The 23,540-nt window shown below is 38.5% G+C and overlaps 4 protein-coding genes across 4 annotated transcripts; 2 read left to right on the forward strand and 2 right to left on the reverse strand.

The window, feature by feature from the left end:
• Window positions 1–2,860: 2,860 nt before the first annotated feature.
• them4 (thioesterase superfamily member 4) lies at window positions 2,861–6,272 on the reverse strand. The gene is made up of 6 exons (XM_070912573.1): window positions 6,081–6,272; window positions 4,717–4,906; window positions 4,396–4,558; window positions 3,891–4,001; window positions 3,434–3,558; window positions 2,861–3,308 (listed from the first exon to the last, which is right to left on the reverse strand). Exons 1-6 carry the CDS (start codon window positions 6,207–6,209, stop codon window positions 3,262–3,264), a joined length of 765 nt encoding a protein of 254 aa, XP_070768674.1. The 5' UTR covers window positions 6,210–6,272; the 3' UTR covers window positions 2,861–3,261.
• Window positions 6,273–7,957: 1,685 nt separating this feature from the next.
• Window positions 7,958–9,871, reverse strand: LOC139290452 (tropomyosin-2). The gene is made up of 4 exons (XM_070912236.1): window positions 9,468–9,871; window positions 9,208–9,262; window positions 8,539–8,656; window positions 7,958–8,311 (listed from the first exon to the last, which is right to left on the reverse strand). The coding sequence occupies exons 1-4, from the start codon at window positions 9,762–9,764 to the stop codon at window positions 8,278–8,280; spliced, it is 504 nt and encodes a 167-aa protein (XP_070768337.1). The 5' UTR covers window positions 9,765–9,871; the 3' UTR covers window positions 7,958–8,277.
• A 1,171-nt stretch (window positions 9,872–11,042) lies between these two features.
• LOC139290446 (uncharacterized abhydrolase domain-containing protein DDB_G0269086) lies at window positions 11,043–14,077 on the forward strand. The gene is made up of 4 exons (XM_070912229.1): window positions 11,043–11,471; window positions 12,658–12,712; window positions 12,913–13,027; window positions 13,122–14,077. Exons 1-4 carry the CDS (start codon window positions 11,178–11,180, stop codon window positions 13,420–13,422), a joined length of 765 nt encoding a protein of 254 aa, XP_070768330.1. The 5' UTR covers window positions 11,043–11,177; the 3' UTR covers window positions 13,423–14,077.
• Window positions 14,078–21,993: 7,916 nt separating this feature from the next.
• Window positions 21,994–23,013, forward strand: msmp2 (microseminoprotein, prostate associated 2). Its single transcript, XM_070912709.1, has 3 exons — window positions 21,994–22,102; window positions 22,646–22,754; window positions 22,839–23,013. Exons 1-3 carry the CDS (start codon window positions 21,994–21,996, stop codon window positions 23,011–23,013), a joined length of 393 nt encoding a protein of 130 aa, XP_070768810.1.
• The last annotated feature ends 527 nt before the right edge of the window (window positions 23,014–23,540 follow it).

The following is a 23,540-nucleotide window of genomic DNA, read 5'->3' on the forward strand; positions in this document are numbered from 1 at the left end:
AGACATGGCGCTTACACACACACTCATGCTGTGCCTATGTCAGTATACTCAAGTATACTCAAGTATTGTACTTAAGTGCAATTTTGAGGTAGGCTTCTCGTATTTTATTTGTATATTTCCATTTTCTTGTACTTCACCACATTCCAGAGGCAAATATTGTACTTTTTCCTCTGACAGCTGAAGTAACTTTGCAGACAAAGCCTCTTAAAATGTGATGAATTCCTATACAGAAGATAGTTTAAATATGTTCCACCTCAAACTGCCACAACATTAAAATGCTTTGTACATGCTATGTTTACACATTCATAACAATGTTATATTGTGTGTAATAATATAACTTCGACAGGGGCATTCTGCTGGATAATGAGTACTTCTGATACTTTGCTGAGGACATTAATATACTTTTAATTAAGTACGATTTTGAATGTATTTGAATGAGTATTTTTACCATGTGGTATTGCTAAGTTTACTTAAGTAAAGGATAAACTTCCTCCAGGACCGCACCATGCCAGGCTGTTAAGCATCAATAATATAACCCACAGTTATTTATGTCCAATGGCCAGTGAAAGCTGTTGATGACCAGCGGGCCAACAAGTGGAAATGGCCCAGACAAATCCAGTATCATTAAGTGTGTAACTTTTATTCATTGCCAATTACTTTGATTACTCACTTAATTGTTAAATCTAAAAAGTACTTCAAAAAAACAACATGGTGCCTCATAACTGCTCATTTTGTCCGACAGTCAAAAAACTACAAAATTCTCATAGAACAAGAAATGTTTAGTATTTTTACTTGATTTACATTCAGTTGTTTTGATGAATTTTCTGTCAAAATACTAATTGATAACCGTCTCAGCTCTACACATTAGGCCTATTGGTAAAATAAATGGATAGTAATATTACTGTTAGGATGCCAATTCATAGATACTCCTCTGCCAAAGGTGACACTATACCAAACTATACGCCAACTTTAAAATGCGACTGTCGTATACAGACACCTCACTATCCTGTCAGGTGTTACCACTTTTAGCAGGCTACTTTGTTTAAAGTATACATATCAAATTATTAACTATTATTATTAAATTTGCAACTATTAAGCTTTTCAAGTGGAAAGAGAGCTTTCAAGCAAATATCTAAAGATAATATCAGGTCTGGCAGTGCTACAGTGGACACAGAGCTTGTTGCAGGTGGTTTTAACTGAAAGTTGAAAACAACTACCCCCACTCTGCCCCCCCTCCACTTCCTCAAACCCAACTTGACCACATGGCTCTTCAGGGGAAAAGAGAAGCGAGCTGGTGTTCATTTGTCCTGCATCCGCCACCAAACACACACACACACACACACACACACGAAAAAAAGGTTTTAGACACTGAGGTAGCATTTCCATGTGCACTTTACTGAGGTTAAAGATGTGAGGGGCCCTCAGAAGACCACCAGGCCTGTACTGTGATGAGCCCATACACTCAGAAACCACACATCAGACCAAACTGTGTGAGAACTCAAGTTAAATGCAGTTAAATGCGTGCAGGTTTGGTGTACTCGTAACCAGGAATTTACTGCAGAACAAAACCTCACTCAGCAGCACCTGCTAATAAGCAACACAAATTTACTTTGCAACTGTAACATTAATTTCAGCAATTAGTCAGAGCTTTTTGGCCAATTACTTGAAAAAAACAACATAAAAGAGCGATATTAAGAAATGCCTGAGTATTTTAAGCTGTGTCAAACACATCAATGGATTTTATCAAAAATAATTCACAGATATAACAAGCGGTGGGTGAAAACGTTCCATTGTAATGTTCCATAGTCAAATGTAAAAATCAAATAACGCAATGGTGTCATGAACATATAGTCAGTACAGTATGTGTTTAACCCAAAATAGTGCTCTATATGCTTTCAGGTGTCTGTCATAAGCGCACTTTTTAGCATCGTTGTCTGCAATAGCTGCCAGAGCAGCACAGATCTCTGTGGTGTGGGCAGTGTTACTTATTATGGCACATTGCGGCATGCCTCACTCATCTCTGACTGTAGAAACATGTTTAAAGTGTCAGAGGGAGTGAGACTAACCAGTCATCGCTATCATGATGATTTGGGGTTTGAACACCTTGCGTCGCCATTGTAAGTTTTGATCAGAATCAGAATCAGAAATACTTTATTGATCCCGGGGGGGGGGGGGGGGGGGATTGTACAGTACTGGGACTGTGATATTCTCATAGCATACATATTCACACATCACATTCAAAATATAACCACATTCACCACATGGTTGGCTAACAGTAAACAACCAACACCTGAAAATCAAAATGTGTAAGTAAGAAGTGTGAAACTCTTCAGCCGACATGTTACAAAAATTAGATCACTTTGATTGCACAAATTTATCAAAGTGACAGCTCAAATTGGGTTTCAAAAATAAACATAAAACCCATACATCGTAAGTGTATAAATTATAGACAGACAAAAAGCCATACCATATTCTGCAAATTAATCAAATGCCTTATTTTCTGTACCAAATCATCACTTTTGTCAAATATAGCAATATCATTATCTGTCAATTAAACCTTTACAACAATGTTAGCAGTTTGATCAGGGGATTAATTAAAAACAGTGTAGATATATAGTTTAGAGTGCTTTTTGGCAAAAAAAAAATATATATCTATGTAGCTCTATGTACAACATTATATAATATAAAAAGTTTTTATCATACCAAGAGAAACTTACATTTTCATTTTCAATGTAGGTGCAATCCAGCATTTAATTTAAGATCCAAAAGGGAAAACAATGCAATTTTTATTCAATTTTGCAAACAATTTCACTTGTTGACAAAAAAATAAACACGTGGTTTGTAATTTATATAACACCAGTAGGTAAGGCTTTATTGGAGGAAACAAATATCCATTTGTACATTTTGAGCAATGATCTCACTTCTAAAGGCCCCAGTTTTACATAAAACCATCAATATTGTAAAAGTTACAAGTTAGTTCAATAAATAATGTTTAGATATGTTGATGCGTTAGTAACACTAAGCAGAGGTAGACGAGTAAAGGTTCTTCATGAAACTGTACTGTGGCCAGCAGAGATGCATGAATATTAAGATATATTAAAAGGTTTGTGTTAAACAAGTTATATCTGTAATCACCTGGCATGTAAGTGCACACTCCCCAAAAAATACTTAAAACCATTGACACACACACACACACACACACCCGCTGTGGCCTCAGCTTGCTGACAGCGCTTGGTTACATGGTAGGCTGGTGCGTTTGTGTCATACTCCCAGTAGTAGGTGGCTGACATTGATCGACAGGAACAGTGCTGCACGAGAGGAATGAAAGAAAACAGGATAGTGACAATACCGAAGAGCAGAGATGTGACCAACCACAAGCTGTCACACCGACATGTCCCATCAGACACGTTGTGTGTATAATAATGGACCTTACCTGTGGTTTCCGTGTGCACTCTGGAGCCATCAGTGCTGGTCACTTTACACGAAATAAATGTTTTTCTTCCTTCCTTCTTATCAAGAGAGGATTCAAGCAACACTGTGCTTCCCAGTGAGATGGGCCTTAGGACAAGACAAATGTTTGTCAGGGTAAACTGACCATGGATGATAATAGTTATACAGTGTGAAGATGTTAGTTTGGCATCCTTATTACATTATTATTATTATTGATATCTGGGTTAAGGAGACACTTGGCAGTCACTGAATGTGGCATTATTCAATGTCAATGCACACTATACCAACCCAGAGCTGGCTGACAAGTATATCGTAATCCCATAAACCCTGCACATGGCAAAATGTGTTCCACATAAATAAATGGACAATGTATGACCAAAAAATCTATTTATAAAACAAAATAACTGTTGCATTTCTATAAAAATATATTCTTCCTGTACCTGCGGTAGTTGATGTTGAGGTTGGCAGTCATAACAGGTCCAGAGAGTAGAGTAGCGTGAGTCCCTGTCACAGTATCAATCATAGTGGCTATCGCCCCCCCGTGGACATGTCTGGAAATACACACAATGTCTATTAGACATCAAATCCAAAAGGTTAAAAGTGAACTTTTGAGAAGTTCAAAGATTTAAAATTAGCCCATTTTGTGAGGTAATTATTTCTTTGATTTATTTATTAATTTTTTGGCATTTTGTCTTTATTGGAAAGCCGATAATATAGAGGCAGACAGGAAATGAGAGGAGAGAGAGGGGTATGACATGTAAATAAAGCAGTTGCCAAAATTGAACTGTGGACCAAGACATAACATTTTTAAAACCATAAAATGTGCAAATGTATTAAAGGTAATGTTACAGTGTAGTTTAGAGTACAGAGTACAGCCAAGTAGGAACCGTAAAACAAGCACATACATCTATACACAAACTTGTACAACATTAACAGTTATCTCACCCTGGCGGCCCCTCCAGTAGGTGTCCAGCCTGGAAAATGCACACACACTTCTGTTCCTCACTGTTAACAAACAAAACATACTCAAATGCTGCCCCCGGGTCTCTGATGTTCCGGGTAAAAAGACGAGCTTTTGACTGGATTATTTTACTAAGATACAGTCCACCTGATGGGAAAAATACACAAGTGAACGGTCAGCAGCTAACAGAGCATCCCAGGGAAAAAAAAACATAATAAATATAGTATATTTATAATGCTTACTCTATTTCATGAACAAAACAAAAAAGCACAAAGACAGACAAACATCACAGTCTGGGTCTGCACCTGTAGCATACTTGAGGAGGCGATTGTAGCTTGGCAGTCTCCTCCACGGCCCTTCCTGTTTCTCTCCTCCCTCTGTCTCCACCCCACACTGGCTGTTATAATGCTCATACAACCGCATCATTTCTGAGCCCCATGAGGAGTTCGGCAAGCTGAAGTCCCGGGGCTTGGAGGAAAAGGGCCATGGCAGCGCCTGCCGGACAGGGAAATGTTTTACCACCTTAGTCTGCTACTGTATCTGGGTCTAAAAGGCCTTGGGCAAAGTTAGTGGTGGGACAATGTGTTGAGACAGGGCATGTCATAGGACTATGTAAAAAGAAAAAATGTATTTAAGCTCACATGCCAGTTATTGGTTCCTGAAAGGATGATATATAAATACTGAGACAATAGAAATTTGTCATCCATCATACCATTTCTACCAAGGACTCTTTAACATCTCTGGTTGTATTAGGCCATTGAGGGCAATGTTGTAAATCAAAGACCAGGACTGCTTTATGGCACTACTGAATTTGTCAGGTATTTTATTCTGTTGTTCCCATATGTTATTGTCTTTATAAACACTTGAATTTCCAGAAAATGCACAATATCACAATATTTATATACACTCAGTGGCCCCTTTATTAGGCACACCTGTAAAATCTAATGCAAGCCAATACAACAACTCAGCCATACATTCTACCTTTACAAAGTTAATAATGTTCAGTTTTGATTTGACATTAGAAAATTACTATGTATATGTACATTGTCTGTTGAATAACTCAAAAGGGCCTTTGCAACCTTTGATGTCAGAGAAGGTTCAGACTGTCCAGTCGTAAAGATTAGAAGACCTTGTGGTGTTTCAATTTCTTGAGATAGGCTTGTTTGGAGAAAACAACACGATAGCAAAGAAGAGCCATGCATGCCCCTCTTTATGACCTTCTTTTCCTCGGTCTATCCAGCCTATTGGAAGTATTTTTGAAAAGCAAAAACCTACGCAGGGACTGTTGGGGAGAGGTATTCATTTTACTAGATGTTTATGAGGTTGCAGTGGTGCTGTACTAGACTGCATTATATTAAAATGTTTCTACTATTCTCCCTCCTCGTGTTTGTAAATGGGGTGTATGACAGCTGCATAATTACAGCGATTTATGACAATATTGACTGGACTGTTGTATTTTCAGCCTATAACCCTAACTCTTTCTCCTGTTTGAACAGGAATGCACGTAGCTAACCTAATGCTAACACACCAGTGATTTAAACTGGCTAACTAAACCCGTGACTAGCTGAGAAACATCTGGAAGGACAGGAAGGAGAATGAATTCACCCCATTCAAAAAGATCCGACCAGTCATTTTGAGCACTTTCCTCAAAGCAGTTGATTCTACCTACCACCATGGTCCGTACAAAGGTGTTCCTGAATGAAACGCTGGCAGACGGATGGCTGAGTTGAGTCTGTATGGATGAGAATGAGCCGAGGCTTTGAAAGCCCTTGAATATTCGACCGAGGCTCCTTGCCATCTGTTCACTGTTTCAACTGACGAGGATGGTGGAAAAGTTTGCACATAAACCTATTCTTACAGAGCTGCCTGTGTTTTGAGGTGAGCTCGACAACTGCTAGTGTAAACGCAGTTAACGGTTGTAACTGGCAGCTATCGAACGCTTTTGCTAGCTAACGTTAGCTAGCACCGTAACTAAACTACTATCGTTGCAGTAAACACTGAGCTGCTTTATAATACACCGTAAGCATGTTTAACACATATTTGTGTTTAGCAATCTCTGAAAATTTAAATACGCTCTTCTGTGACACACTGTGATTGTTTTACCGGTGACTTTCATGTGTCATCTTATCAAGCGCCTGTCAACTTCCGGCACACGAAGGATTCCAGCTATAGCGTCATTTAGGTCACGTGGTTTACGCATTGCACTGTGATTGGCTATAGAGGATACTGTCACCATAGATACAAATTTTGGAAATATATTCATGGTTTCATTTGTAATAATCACATACCTGCCTTTGCATTTAAATATGAATATTTGTGTCAGGTAGATAGAGAACAGCATCTTCTCATCCTTCATGGCAAATAATTTGAAAATGTGAAACCCTGCTTTATATCCTTTTGTAACTATATGGACTTACATGTTTCCTCATAACAAAACACAAAAGCTCTGAAGACATATGAACTATGTCAGCAAAATAGATTCTTTAGTTAAGATGCATTGTTCTTTTTTATTATTTTGTGTTTAAAATATTTATTAAGAATGCACATATCTATGTTATTTTACAGACTACTTAACAATAGATGTAGCCAATGTTTTCATAAAATGTTTATCAACTGTGTCGTTAAGATAAGGTTTTGCCAGACAGTTTCACAAATGGGTAGCAACATAATAATAATAATAATAATAATAATAATAATAATTGAACAGTATCCCCTGGGCATCTACTACAGAAGCAGCTACAATAAATTTTAAATTATATAATTTCATGCCAGCAGTCTTGTAACACATGTCAGTGCACTCCTAATAACTAAAGTTATTCAAGAGACAATTTTACTCAACTGCACTTCAAATTGAATATGACTGCGGATGACACTGCCACATATTACTGTTTCGGTTAACTTCAGTGCATTAGACTTTTGAAGGAGGTGTTAAATTGATCAAGACTCATCCAGATGTCTCTCGGTTTGTTGCTCATGAGAAGTGACACCTATACCAGAAAACTGTGTCTTTGTTATATCACCTGTCCAAAATAGTATCTACAGTTTAGCAGCACGCTGTAGGCCAACGGACTCAAACCAGACAAAATGGCTGCACCAAGATGAAACATTGTGTTACACAGAGTGAGCTGAAGAGGTAGGACAGGAAATGAGAGATGGGAGAAACTGTGCACACCAAGTAGCTCTTAATCATGAATGAAAAATGCAGTGGGTCCTTCACTCCCATACCTTGGTTCTGCACTAGGGGGAGGTAGAGGAACATGCCATTGAACAGTTTATTTAATTTATCATAATTTGGTTTCTGATTAATAGATGAAAGATAGATTCCAGCTCAGTTTAAAGTATGTTGATTATGGCCCTGCAGTACAGCCCTTGAAATCAGGAGAGAACACCAAAAAGCTCAACAGCCAGACAACATTTCATCATGTAAAAAACAGATACCATGAGGCAAGGGGACCAAAGCAACCCAAACATACCGTTCAGGCCTCAGGCAGGTTCAGGTTCAGGTGTTACACAATGTAACTTTACTAATTCAATCAGAGGAAGCTATTTTTGGTAATGACCATTATAATTTATTTGTGTAATGACAAGTATCAAAGTTTTTTCACATAGACAAAAAGCCAAACTAGATGTAACCAACCAACACAATCACATTACAAAATAACATACTTCTCCTCTCCCCATGTCAGTGCCATTTGTCGAATGGATGTACAGACCTTTTACAAGATAGTTTTTAACTTTCTCATAATTAACAAGCAGAGTTGTAGTCACATCAGTAATATTACAAAATGTATTCCTGGCATTCTTCTTTTTTTTTTTTTTTTTTTTTAAAAAGCTCACAGTCAGTGTTGAATGTTTCTGAGTTGACTTTATTTTGGAGCTTCAGAGTTTCCACACAGCTTCCTGCAGAATTAAGAAAAGAAAACACAATGTTAATTTAGTGTGTCCTGACATGACAAGGTTGCCTTACATCTTTACTATAGCAGCCATGACTCTATGTGGTTCTGCTCAGTAATGGGATTTATACTGTTGAAACTGAGAGGCCTTGGGGCTCTCTGATGTTCTGGACAGCTCTAGTTGACCACACATTCTTATTCCGAGGATGCAAGAAGGCATTTTCAAAATCTTACCGTGCTTCCTCCTTGGTTGTATCTGCAAAGGCACAAAGAGCTTTGTCTCTATCCAAAATCTGTTGTTTCAAGTTCAGAATGTCCTCCCCAGCCTTCTTTTTAGCCACTTCTTGATCAGCTGAGGAAATGACAGAGTATAACAGAGAAACAAATGTTATTCCAGAGTGTGTACAAAATGAGAATTTCCATATTTAATTCACTATAAATTAGTGATTTGAAGTGGAAAACAAACAAAGGTATTTGCCAGTTATCAAGGCACAAAAATGCTATTTTTGCTAAGCTCAGATTTATATCAGCTAGGATCAGCTAAGAGGTGTGCTGATCAGTGACTGAAACCAAGGATAGTTTGCCTGGAGCACTTTAGGTTAGCGCTGGTTTCATTTGAATAAAAAATAAAGGCAGTTATCCCAGAATATCTTGTTAGCTGGGTTTTTCAGAGGCCTGAAGAGACGGCGCAAGACTGACAGATGTCAGTAGCTCCAATGCATCCTGTCTTTTAAAAAGGCAAACAGCAAGTCTGAAGGTGTATTGAGGCACATTATGATTTGTCACATTTGCTTATCTGGCTCAGTTTTGGATTGGCCAACATCAGTGTACAGAAGCACACTTTTCACTATCTCCCCAGAGCTGATATCACCGGACCACAGGTGAAAGATAAAGCGGCCTTACCTTTGAGTTTGGTTATGGCCTCTGCAATACCTGTCTTCTTATTCCCAGTCTCATCCTAATAAGGGCACAGGTGAAAGTAATTGTCAGCAGTTGGATTAATGCATGAGAGGGGGAAAAAAGTTGACTAGAAACCTAAATCAAATATTTGGATGTAACAGAGTACTGAGGTACAAGCTGATCCTGACATGCCATATTCACAAAGTCAATATTAGACATCGTGCAAAGTGAATAACATCACTGCATGTGTGTGCGTCCCTTGCCTTCTCTGTGTTACAGGTCTGCAGACTTTTGTCAAGGTCCTGTGTTGATTTCTCACTCTCTGCCTTCGTCTTCTTCAGCTCATCCATCTTGGTGTTGACAGACGCCAGCGTCGTCTTCAGTTCCTGGATCTTGTTCTTCAGTTCGATGATGGCTTCCTCTTTCCTCTTAACCTCCGCCGAGTTCGCCACCATCCGGGTTTTCAAATTGTGCAGGTTCAGCTCCTGACGCACTGCCTGGAAAATCATTACGGCCATCACGGACACACTCAGGCCGACTAAAACAATGGCGAGCTTCATCTCGGTCGAGACGAGGAAAGATAGGATCACCGAGACTGCTGGTGGAGACTGCTGCCCGGTCACTTGTCGCTTAGTGCAGGTAGCTCTCCACCCGTGCACCTGCGTTGGCTGAGTACCTGTAACCTGCTTTACCTGCTCAACTAGCTGGGCGTGGCAATCCCCATGTTTTCTCCTTTGACTGTCCCTCTCTCCTCTAGAGACGCACTCACTCTCAATGTGTTTGCATCTTGATCATGTTGCTGTCTTTAATATTATATAACATATTCTGTTTGGTTTCAACATTAATGATGCAAATAAGCAACAAGAGATTTATGTGATATACCACAAATATACAAACTCAAAACCTTCGTTCTTGTTACTCATTGGTGAACTGTAACGGTGCATTTACACAATCGCCTCCTTAAATAATAAAATGGATCTATATGTGCTTTTCTATGTTTTATCGTGATACCTTTCTGATCTACTGTTACTGTTTCTCTCAACAGTGGCAAAAAACCTGCCACATTTACTCAAGTACTGTACTAAAGTACATTTATTAAGATACTTGTACTTCACTTGAGTATCTTAGTTTTCTGCTACCTCTCCTCCACTACATTTCAGAGGGAAATATTGTTCCCTTTACTCTACTACATTTATTTGACACCTTGAGTTACTTTACACATCAAGGTTTTACATACAAAACAATAATGATACTCTTTTAAAATGGTGCATTCATCATAAATTAAACTACCTAAACAGTATATAAAATACCAACACACCTCATTAACATGCTGCATAATGCACAATACAAAATGTATAATAATAACACTCTGAAAGGGGCTATTTTAAGTACAATTGTGAATGCAGGATTTTTACTTTTTAGTTTTTTTACAGGGGGGTACTGCCACTTTTATTTAAGGGGAACATCTGAATACTTCTTCCTCCAAATCAGGCTGATTTAAATGTAACCTCATATTCATATTCATACAAGTAAAAGCATTTCAGAGTGTTGTGTCTTTTGTGTCAACACACAGATATAAAACATAAGCCAGCCTGCTTATCTGCAGTCATATTTGACTCCTCTATCAAGGTAATTGAGTCTGATCAAGGTGAGCAGGACCAACCAGTCTTTCCTCAGAAGCCATGCAGGAAGAGGGCGGGTTTCTGATGACAGACTGGGGGAATGCTGCGCAGCTCAGACCTACACGAGTCAATGTCCAATCCAAAAGCGCAGGTGAGTCAGCCTCTTGGGTTGATTGATTTTAATTCGGCAAACGCAGAGAGGTGTAACCAGGGAGACGAGGAGAGCAGCTCTGTTGACTTGGTCACTCTGAATCCCACATGGAAGTTTAAGAAGCCGTGCTGTGACACCTGTAGGGACAATTATAGCTATCCATCATCAAGGACAAAAACAACTCGCGGCTCCCGTAAATCATGAAGGTGACATTATTTCTACCGATGACAATAGTCGTGTCTGTCGCTGTGGTGGGGTTCATGAAAGTCCGGAGAAAGGAGCACGACAAAGAAGAGAGACAGAACAAGTTCGAGGCTATCAAGCTGCGGGTGACCCACGATGTTCTGGGAGAGTATCAGAGCGAGAAGGCAGAGACGCAGAACCGGCTGGACCAAGCCCAGACTGAGCACAAAGCGCTGGAGGAAGTAGTGAACATGCTCCGGACCAAAGCAGACAAGGCGAAGGGTGACATGGACATCTGCCAGGGAGGCCAGGTGGGGAGAAAATGAAAGAGATGCAAGAAGTGAGAGTATGACGAGTGATCTAGCCTACAGTAGATTGTGTCAGCTTAAAAGGAAATGAAATGCTCCACAACTTGAACCTGAGGAAGGAGGAGGGGTTAGATATAACAACCAAAATACAAATGAATTACTTTATAGCCGTTTTTAAATGCATCATCTATTTTCATAGCCATTGGGATATTATTTGTAATGTCATCTCTTTCTGTGGGGGAACAACTGATTTGAATCGCGTTACGTCACGAGTGTTCGCACGAGTCAAACAAAACACACATAACCTGTTTCACCTGGTAAGGAAATACATGCATCTCATCGGCACCTGCCGGAAAATCAGGCTTGTCTGCATTGTCAGAGCAGGGACTGACTAAAGGCCTGTATACACGAGTAAACTCCGGCAGTAGTGTGCATTTTCCTACATTTCTGTATGATTTGTAAACATTTTTATCGTTTAAATGATGTGAATGAATCTACTGTCCCTGCTTGTATTCAGGGCAGGCCTTAGCCTTTATAGGGTCACAGGCCAATTTCCTTATTTTCCCACCCAATCATTTCCCACACTGCCATTAAGCTACAGGTATCACAGTGGATGTTGCTTTAAAACTGTTTTTTATCATATCATCAACAAATGTATTATAAAAGAGAAATATTATCCGCTCCCTCCCGTCTCTGCCCCTAAAACGTGTTGTTTTACTTCATATTTCTACTTCTTAAAATGGCAATAAATGAATGAAAGAGTGCATCACCAAAGCGAATGTTCCTCTGCTGTGGTGTCCAGTAGCTAGAGGACCAACACTGACATGACTGAGGAGCAAGAGGAGACAGTCAGAAAATTACTGCACTCTAGCTCTGTGTGGTTTATTCACAGAGAATCAGAATTTGCATTTACATACCTATCATTGTCACCCATTTACTGCCCTTTATGATCCATCTGTACAAGGTTAATCTAGTGGTTTCACAGAGGATTTAAGTGATTCCTTAGAGCATCTGAGGAAAACAGAATCCTACAAATAATCGTTTATGGCATTTGTAGGGCAAGTGTTCAAATATGAACTGTGGAAATCAGAAGCAAGCTGCATCAAAGTTGAAGATGTTAATCTATGCAGAGAGGATTTCTCTGACAAACTCAGGTTTGTGTTGCTGAAATTCTCTTTTCCACCTGCAGAAATCTGCAAGAGATGAGCTGGCAACAGTACAGACCGAATTCGATAATCTCCAAGGTAGGTGCCGGTTTATGGGCCTCAATGCCAAAAGTGGTCATGTATTCATTAATGGAGAGGAGAGACTTTTCCCTCTTTTACCAAACATATACTGCTTCAAATGCATTTTAGTTTATTTCTCTTCCAGTTTGGTGGTCTTAACCTGTCTTTTAATTTGTGAAACACTTAAAATCCCTCATGTCATATGATAATATTTACAGCTGAAACCGAGAAGGAGAAGACCAGCTGGAAAACAGAGGTGGAAACACTGCAACAGCAACTAGCAGCAAAGAGCCCCCTGTGTGACTTTTTGAAAACAGGATCACAAGCAGCAAGGTATGGTGGCTACCTCACTGGACAGTGCACTTGAACATCCATAATGAGATCTATGCATTCACTACATTTTCTGTCGTTGAACTTTCTCTTAAAGCACGTTGTGTGGCGAAGTGATTGTTGAAGCCCCTAAACAAGGAGAGCCTAAAGCAGATGGCCCTAAACAAGAAGAGTCAAAAGCAGAGGCCCCTAAACAAGAAGAGCCAAAGGCAGAGGCCCCTAAACAAGAAGAACCAAAGGCAGAGGCCCCTAAACAAGAAGAGCCTAAAGCAGAGGCCCCTAAACAAGAAGAGCCAAAGGCCGAGGCCCCTAAACAAGAAGAGCCAAAGGCAGAGGCCCCTAAACAAGAAGAGCCAAAGGCAGAGGCCCCTAAACAAGAGCAGCCTCAGAAGAGATGAAGTACAGCCTGTGTTTTCACTCTACAACACTTCAAAAACACAATTTCTGACACGGATTCCAGCACGTTGCTTTACTGGATCAATGTCAAATGTGGTACAGGTGCAGGTAAGAGCCTTAAGGAGGGCTACTTAGATTTTGCAGTTAAGTGGAATAATGAATCTTCCCTTTCAATCTGATATTTCTTTTTATGCAACAAAATGGAGGAGGAATGAAGATACATTCTGATGTGGGTTATATGTTTTTGTTTTTTTGTGTGTATTTTAGTGTAATAAATAGATTTTCTCAAAATGCAAATATTTTGTTCTGGCTAGATTCACTCACATTTGTTGTAACTGAAAGGTAATGAGGAAATAGAGGAGTGACATGGGAGCTTCATGCTGTAGATTCATACAAAGATGTCCAGCTTCTCCTTTGCCACCTGCTCTGCTTCATGTCGTCTGTCGTTTTGATAATGTTTGTCTGCCATAATTCAGTTTGGATTTATGGTCCAAAGAAAATAAATACACAGCTGTGAAACAACTTTGTTTTAAAAAGGAGGGGGGGCTGTTGTTGTATGTATACAGTATCTTGTCAATAATGTACTTACTTTTTGTTTAATGTAATAAATAAGGTAACTTAATCCAATGAAATAAATTGTCATTAATGATCATTCAACATGGACGTACATCTCTCTACAAACTCATTATACTATACCAATCATGACTACAAAAAAGTACCACTGGCAATAAAGTACAAAACTGTGAACCTAGTATACACATATTAATCTGATAATACATTGGTAGGCCTCTACCAATTTCTTATATATATTTTTTTAAATGATCATTAGATTTGTATCTAAAATTACACCCACTATAGTACTCAGTTGTGGTACTACAAGCTACAAAGGATATTGGTATGTTACAGCAAACAGTAAAAGCAATGTCTCATTCTTTTGAACATATTGCAAATGCTTTGGCACATTTATGCAAATGATAATCTGCTGTTTCCTACATTATCACTTGCTTGTGTCATGTTGATCAAAATTTATTAACCTGGTTCTCTGTTTAACAGTCTTGCCCTCCAAAACATCTAGGCATTAGTTCATTGCACAAGTTATTACATCCAAAATGGTTGAATCTGTCACACTCTCTCTAAAATAGCTCAGAGGTGCATCTCATGAACCTTCACTTTGCAGGCATATACAGACAGAGCACAATACAGTGTAAAAGAAATTAACCTGTTCAACAGCTGGCAAGAATTCCCCATACAGCACTGCATGTACAGTTCTGCCTAAGGGGCATTCCTAAGGGTTTACATTTCTAATTCTTTCCTTTGTACTAAGCAGTGCTGTAAAACAGTCTTTGTCTTCTTCTTGTCTGTATCACAGTGACATGGTCTGTCATGAAATGAGTGCAAACAGTAAAAGCGTAAATGTGAATCCTGTCCAATCTGTTGCAATCAGTCTCCCACATACAGTACTGTGTAACCACACACAGTAATGTGTAACTTTGTACTGTTGAAGTTGATATATGCAGCCTTTTCAATCATTGTCATCAAGACCTTAGCCATAGAAAATACAGAGTACACTGTTACATTAACAACATGGACATGAGTATTTACTTTTGAGAGATAAACTAAGGATTGTGTGGTGCTGCTTCGAGAAATGCACTTACAGTTTTGCAAGTGTTAAGGATGGTTCAAGAAATGCACCAAAGCGACTGAGAAGAACTGTCACGCTATCAGTATGTCAGAATGCACCTCACCTAACACAGTGTACACAATAGTCAGGGTGTGGGGCTTGACAGACACAAGGTTGTGAAATACTCACCCGCTTACCTGTATCCTGGTTGCACAGGTAATGATTAATTAGTTATTTGGCAGCATGTAAATAGGGGACACCGGGAAATGCAAATCAATTCTGAACCAGGAAAGGGAGGAACAATCTTTTGTGTCTTTTGCTGCAGTACATTATGCATTTTTTTGGCCTTTAGTTTTCCTCTGTTAGATAACTCCAATACCTCCAACGCTGAAAACACAGAGATAGGTATTGAATAATCGTTGTTAACCTTGTCTGCCTCTCTCTTTCTTAGTGACCCTGCCTCAGGGTTTGTGTGTGTGTGTGTGTGTGTGTGAGAGAGAGAGAGAGACAGAGAGAGAGAGGAGCACTGACCAATCAGAGAACACAAAGCCTTTGTCTGTCACTCCCTATAAACTTCACTCTGTTATCCTGGTGAAGCTCGGGCTGTACAGTTTGTATTCTGGCTCATCTTAAAGCTTCATCATGTATTTCTGTTGGAGTGTGAGTTTACAATAAATTGTTATGCCTAAATTGATATTTTGTTCATGAGTGGCATTATGTTTTAAACCTTGATCAGACAAAAACATTTGAAATGCACCTTTGTTTAGGAATGCATTTTCAATTTGTAGAATAATGTTAGAACAGCAGCTTTGTAAAGTGTTCCTGGTAGATAGTTCAGCATATTTTCATCCATCTGATGATTGAATTCAAAACGAAGAAATAATTTTGGATTACAGTGGATTTATACGGATTTGTCATGACTGTACCACAATAATGGGGCTGCATGATCTGATTTATATGATACTGATGTTCAAAATGTTTATATTATTTTGTTATGTGATGTTACGGTGTAATGATGTAATCCCCTGTTTATCAACAGCAAGAGCCTTTTTGAACTTGAGCAATCTTTACTAGCACCTTATGTTCCCGGTATTCACCACATGGATTGGACAAGGATTGTTTTAAATTAAAGTTTTTTTAGATTGTCAAATTAGATGTTTTAGATAATTAGATGTTTTAGTGCTGCATCCTTACAAGCAATTAGATGTCCAAATACATCAGTAAAACTTAGTGACATGTCACCTGAATACAGACTCATTTCAGATAAATCTGTATTGAGTCAGGTTTCAACGTTAGCTTCAGTTTACCATAAAAAGTCAAGTTAAACTAATTAGACTAAATACATATAGTTCCTCTTTTATTAATTTTTATCACCCTGCCATCTCTCACTTTTCCTCACACTGCCCTCCATCTGTTGGAGATTAAAATAGTCCCCCCAGGCTCACAATTAGGCAATCAGAGGGCCATCATTCCACCCCAATAGGCTCACAAGGTCAGCGTCATACCAGGAGAGGATACAGAGACGGCAGAGGGGAGACATTCAGTCTGACTGATGAACGAGGACTGTTGTTCATCAAGTATACTGTGTACAGAGATTTAAAGCACAGCATGTGATGTTCCTAAACAGTCAAATACTGGATGTCTCGATGAATCACACGCTGTATTCTGGATAAATTCTTATTCTCACAATGTACTTCTTGTCAGCTACACCTGATCTACACCTGCTACTTGCTGATTAAAAACAAAAAAACACTCACTGACACACCCAAAGGTGAAAGTGTTGTGTTTTTCTTTAGCCATCACATCTGCCGTAATGATGTGAAGTCAACACGTTTTACAGTCCCACACTCCCCCCTCCTCCCCACTGAACACACAGATGGAGTGATAATACCATCACCAGTCATCTTAACAACCAGAGGTCATGCTGACAGCCAGAGGTCACCTTGACTTTAGAGGAGTGTTGATCCACAATGATAAAAATAACTCCTTTCAGATTTACCAATAAAAACACTTATTTTCTTAAACTTTTAATTGAGGTTCTGAATATTAACATCCCGTCGGAGATACTGTACATACAGAGCCACATTGTTCATCTTCACACATACAAAACACAACAGGTATGATAGTACTTAACACATTTACATACCAAAAACCAATGGTGGAAGAAGATTTGAGACCTTTTATTAAAGTAAAAGTAGCAGTACTTCGAAGTAAAAATACTCCACTACAAGCAAGTCCTGCATTCAAAAACATTACCTCAGATGTTTTAGCAGCAAAAGTAAGCACAAGTACCTCGAAATTGTACTTAAGTGCAGTACTTGAGTTAATGTTACTTTCCACCACTGCCAAAAACAAACCTACAAATACCAAAAAAACAAAAACATCACCAGGCTTTGATGGGACAACAATGACATGTTTACAGTCAGTAAATCAGTTTTGGGATTGTAAATTAGACATAAAAAAGTGTCGCTCTGCAGATCCACTGTGTCCATGACAGGTTGCCATATGCAGAGTGGAGGTCAAAGAAACATCTCATGACACTATACCAGTTGTCCACTTTGGAAATCCAACATTCAAGGATCTTGCCATATTGAACAAATGGCCAATAAACTTTGCATATTGTCCAACATTCTTGATGCAAACATGCTGCACTAAAGGAAAAATATCAAAACTTGCCTGCACATGGAGATTACAGCTGTACAACTCACACATGCAGATACTGACAAAAACTAACTTTAAGATTTGTGATGCTGGCACAGGATGGAATTCATATTTAAACATTTTATTCACGTTTTTATTATGCTACTCTCCCTTTTTCTTTTAATACATAGTTTATGAATCCATTTATAAAGGTAGTCATTTGAGATATCAGTCATTTGATATATTTGAATTGTTAAAGGAAATATTAGTAACAGGACACAACTAGTGACTTAGTGAAGTGACCGTCATGTGTGTCCTCCCTACAGGCAATAACTGAAAGTCATTTGACATCTGCGGTCGTGTGTGTGTGTGTGTGTGTGTGTGTGTGTGTGTGTGTGAGGGAGCTCACAGTAGGATGAACATCACATCTATTGATCAGGCTAATGTGGGGAGGAAAGGCTGCAGGCCACAGCAGCTGATCAATATTCCTCTAATTACATGGTGCACTGAGTGTGTCTGTTACTGAAAGAGTGAGTGTAGGTGGTCCCCCCCAAACTTACAGCGTTGTGTATATAAATGATGTCCCACAGAGGAATTGCACACAGATCATAGCTCACACACACACAGTTAGCTGTGAATCACTTTTTTTTTTTTTTAAACCTTTTTTAACCGCACACACACTCAGAGTAACTACATTTTTTTTACTTGAACCACTTGTTTAAAGAGTTTTTCTTGGCAGGACACTGGGACGCTCTGCATGGATAAAGAAAATCGGTAAGTATCCTCATATTTGTATTTACATGTGTGATTTCTTTGAGAGTGTGGAGGGTTTCTTTTTTGTGAATATTTCCTCTCCTTTTCTTGCTTTTGCCGTCTACTGTTTCCCATCAACCCTCATCTTTCCTGACGCCAATAGAGTCACTGATAGGTGATGTCACATGCCAACAGGATCTCCCTGTGTTAGTGACTCCCTCCCTCAAGTCCCCCCCTGTCACGTCCCTTTTGTGTCGGGCAGGTTGTTCAGGTCTTCCTTGTTATATGATATATATGTATATGTATTCTATGGTTTTGGCTGTAGTCTACATTCAGTCTGAAACAACCTGTGATGTTTTCTCTTTTTGTCCCTGTCAGTCCCTTATTTATTCTGACTGCATTGTTTCTCTTGTGCTACAGGTTTTTCCAGTCTGAGGCTGAGGCTCTGACTTGCTAGATGCTGTGTGATATGTTTGATATTCGGTTGTTCTTGTGCTTTATCCTGTCAACTAAATATCAGACATATTCCTACAGAGTCTGGCATTGACTTCTGATCCTTGTTGTACCTCTGAAAAAAAAGACCCATGAAGTCAGATGTTCAGGTAAACAGTTTTGGACGGTGAACTTTTGCTAAATATTGCTAAATATTGTAGAAAATCATTGTAATGTTCATTTGAATTCCTTCAGTTTAATTGCAGTTTCTCCAATTAACCTCTGTGAAGAAAGTGTGAACATACATTATTAGTATTGTGATGCTTCATTGTTGCAAAAAAGTAAAACATTAACAATGAGTTGTCATTAAAATTCTCTTTATGTTGTGAATAAAAGAAAATAAACAAAAATGATCCTGAATATCACGTCTCACTGTTTACATGTCCTTTCATTCTCTCGCTCTCAAACACACACACACCCACATGCACAGTAATCATTTAACAAGACTAACAGCTGAGGCATTATAGTTTATTTTACAATGGGATCTAAGTGTGCAAGTACATCCTGCTCCAAGAGCAAACAGGTGTTTTCCTGGCACCATGCATGTGACTTCAGGAGTCATAACAAAGCTGAACCTGATAACATCCTCTGTTTTATTGATTATAAGTCTGCCATTTCCCTAACTGCCTTTTTTGGCTTCCTTTTCAGTAGGAATGTATAATTAAGGTCATCATCTGTGATTTTATCCATGCAGGACATTAATAAAGCCTGATGGCATGTTAACATCATGATTCATTACAGTCTCCACATCTCTGATTCACATCCTGTTGCATCAGGCACAGTGAGCTGTATGCTTCAGATACTATCTTTATACTTTAATTAATAGATTTTACATAGAGGGAACAGGCTTTGGGACTTTTGGCTAATGAAACGTCCTCCCTCCCAGTCAATGAGTTCTTCAAATTACGTAATAGTCCATTTTCTAAGGAAGCATAATATGTTACATCCTAATGTGCACTGCGGGAGCACTGGATGGAAAATCAGTGGCACTGATGTGAGTCGATTATATGCTTTCTAATCAAATTAGTTACTGTATAAAAATGCAGCCAAACCCCGGGTATCACAAAATGGCAGTTTTCAAAATGACAAATTCAGTTTTACTTCACCTCACTACATTGTAATGTGAACAGCCGGCAATTAAGGGGTTACCTTGGGATGCCTCGTGTACATACAGTAACACTCTTTAAACCAAAACTATTCTGACAACAATAAGGAAACTGGTATGTGTGCAGAGAAACCGTCTGCCAATCTGTTAAAATATGGGAATGAGTCAGTTACAACCTGTTGATCAAACAACGACCGTGTCCTTAGTTTGTTGTCACTGCAGACTCTGTGTCAGTGTGAGCTAAAATGAACTGTGTGTTCACGGAGGAGAGGTTAAGGTTAGTGTAAGCCTGTAGGCAATGAAATCTCCTCAAAAGTGACAAACAAATCTGTGTGTGTGTGTGTGTGTGTGTGCACATAAGCACGTTTTATCAGAGGACTCGGGGTCGTTTATTCAAACAACTCTCAGCACAAAGAAGAAAAACACTGAAACCCATCCTCAAACACAACAATAACCTTGAATTTAACCAAGAAGCCCTAAAAATATCATGCCCCCTCCCTGCTCCTGACAACAAAACCCACAATGACGCAAAAACATTCCGTGTCAAAGAGACTCTTAAGAGGAAAATTAAACTAAAGCTCAGTGAATCATGTAAAACCATAACTGACTGATTCATTAACAATATTAACAATATGATACAAAATTGAATTAAGCAACTGATGTGCATCAATGAATTTGATCATTAGTCAGTTGTAAAGACAATTATCAAAAACATCCTTGGGATCTCTTTTTAAATACAATATAAGAGAGGTGGAAATGTTTGGTTTTTTTGGTATTTGTTGGTTTGTTTTCAGCAGAGGTGTACTCAAGTACTGTACTTAAGCACAATTTTGACACACTTGTACTTAACTTGAGTATTTCAGTTTTCCGCTACTTTATATTTCTACTCCACTACATTAGAGCCACTGTTTATTATGCTTGAATGATATGATGAAGTAACATACTACTAATCTACCCAGTAGTATGTAAAGTATCTAAAATAGATGTCTCCACATTGACAAACTACAACATTAAAATGATCTTAAATGCATTTGTTAGTGATAAAAACAGAATAATACAATATTCTATGATAATATAACACGCCAATCTGCATAATGAGTACTTTTACTTTTGACATTTTGCTGATAATACTTCTGTACCTTTACTTAAGTAACATTTTGAATTCAGGACATTTACTTGTATTTTTAGACTACGGCATTTCTATTTTTACTTCATTCCACCACCACAATATAAATAATATTACATTTTAACAATAAAAACATTAACATCAACATTAAATAATCTTTTCATTGAATGTCACAATAGAACAAGTATACATGCGTCTGGATGCTGAGCATGGGGTCAAGGGTTCATACTCCTCCGTACACACACATGCGGCTCCAGAGTCGGACAATAGGCCGCTGGCTGCTCGTCCTATGGATGGTGTCACCAGTGAGATCGACTGATAGGGTCAAATGGCACCCCATGAGACAAATGTTATCTGAAAGAGTGCACACTGTATACTCAAGGGCAATTTCTGTGAAGCAGTAAAACGAGGGAATGACGAACATTGTAATAATAATGCTTGTGTGTGTGTTTGTGTGTGTCTGCATACTGTATGTGTGCGTGCAGATATAGAATGGTAACTAATGAGTGGTTAGGGGGTGTTGGGGGGTGGACAAATAGCAACGAAGACAGTAGAAATGAGTGCGGAGATAAAGACGTGCTGGTTCCGTATAAATATCTGAGAGCACAGGGAGAGAGAGCATCAGTTCAAGAGTGGCACTGAGGAGGAGACAAAGGGAGGGAATAGAAAAGCAACAAGAGGGTGAATGAAAGAAAGAACTGAAAATACTGCAACGGAAGGTTTTTATATAACATAGTGGAAACAGGTAAGACTAACAATCTGACATTTCTCTCATCTGGTTATTATGTTTTTGGGGTGTATTTTAATTTTTTTTAACCTGTTTCTTTTTTTCAGAAATGGCAAACACAGCAGACAGAGTGCTTTTGGCTTTGCTGTTGTTCCTGAGTGCCAGTGTACCATGTTTTTCTGTGTACAACAGTGGCGAGTGCTTCTTCAACACTAAAGGTACAGTGTGTGTTAATGTATGTGTGTTGACATAGGCTTATATATGTACATGTACTTGTGCTTTATTTTTATGCTACTTTATACTTCTTCACAATATTTCAGAGGGAATCATTGTACTTTTTACCCCACCACATTTATTGGACAGTTATAATTATTAATTACTTTTCAAATTTCAAATTCAGATTTATCGTCCAAAACATGTGATCAGTTTATGAAATAGGATACATAAAGTAGTCAAATATCTCTATCCAGATCTGCAGCAACATTTAAATGCTACTTAATGCATCAGTAATCATAAACCTATAATAATTATAATAATTATATAATATGAAACAGAATGAAAGGGACAATTCTGTATAATTAACTACTACTCTAATTACAATTTGCTGTTAAAACTAATTGGTATGTACTTCTATAAAGTAAAATGATTAAGGCAGGACTTTTACTTGTAATAGATTATATTTTACATAGTATTTCTACTTTTATCCAAGTAAAGATCTGAGTGTTGTATACGTCACAATAAGTGATATTTTGAATTTTCAGGGAGCTGTGAACACATGGGACAGATGTACGGGATAGGAGAGAGCTGGATAACCAGTGACTGTTACCAGTGTGTCTGCATGGAGCCTTTTGGAGTGGGATGCTGTGACCAGTGAGTTTGTCTTAAATTCACAACCACCCCAGAAAGTATTTAAACTGCAGTATGTATATACTCTAACTCTGATCTTCCCTACAGTGGATCTGAACCTGTGGATTATCCAGACTGGTGTGAGATCATCCGTAAACCTGACTCTTGTACCAGTGTTGCAGTGATGAGAGCCAATCACAAACTACCCTGCCTCTGGGGACGAGGCCGTCTCAGACCAGCTTCAGGCCAACCGTGGAAATCTGACAATGATCCTTTATTTTGAGTTCAGAAATTAATGAAAACAAATAGCAATATAACAATGTGTGATGTTTATTTTGAATTCAATAAATAAAGACCACAGGTTTTATTTTATCATAAGGTTTGTAAGAGACTAAACTATACTGAATTTCATATCAACATCTGCAAATAACTATCATAGGAATTATCTGTGAATTTTGTTTGTATGTATAATTTCACATTTTAAGATTGTGTTGTTGATGACTCTGTCTGAATGTCTGGATTGTTTCTGGTTCGTGTTTTAAGATTAAATAAAAATGTATGTCTAATTTCTGGTTTTGTCTATTTACTATATTCACTTCATTGTTCTGTTCACTTGCTTCCTCTACAACTGAGTAATGCAAAATAGAGAATTCCCCCTAAAAACAGAGTTTTCGGGACGTACATCAAAAGTTATTCCATTATTCACAGGTCAGGATTTATCTCCAGATAGCATCACCAATACAGTTTTATCTGTCTGCTGTTCGAGTTTAGTTCAAATTGCCTGGAATTAGATTTTTTTCATGCCAGTCC

Source organism: Enoplosus armatus, chromosome 9 (assembly GCF_043641665.1).
Source record: "Enoplosus armatus isolate fEnoArm2 chromosome 9, fEnoArm2.hap1, whole genome shotgun sequence".
Taxonomy (NCBI): Eukaryota; Metazoa; Chordata; class Actinopteri; order Centrarchiformes; family Enoplosidae; genus Enoplosus; species Enoplosus armatus.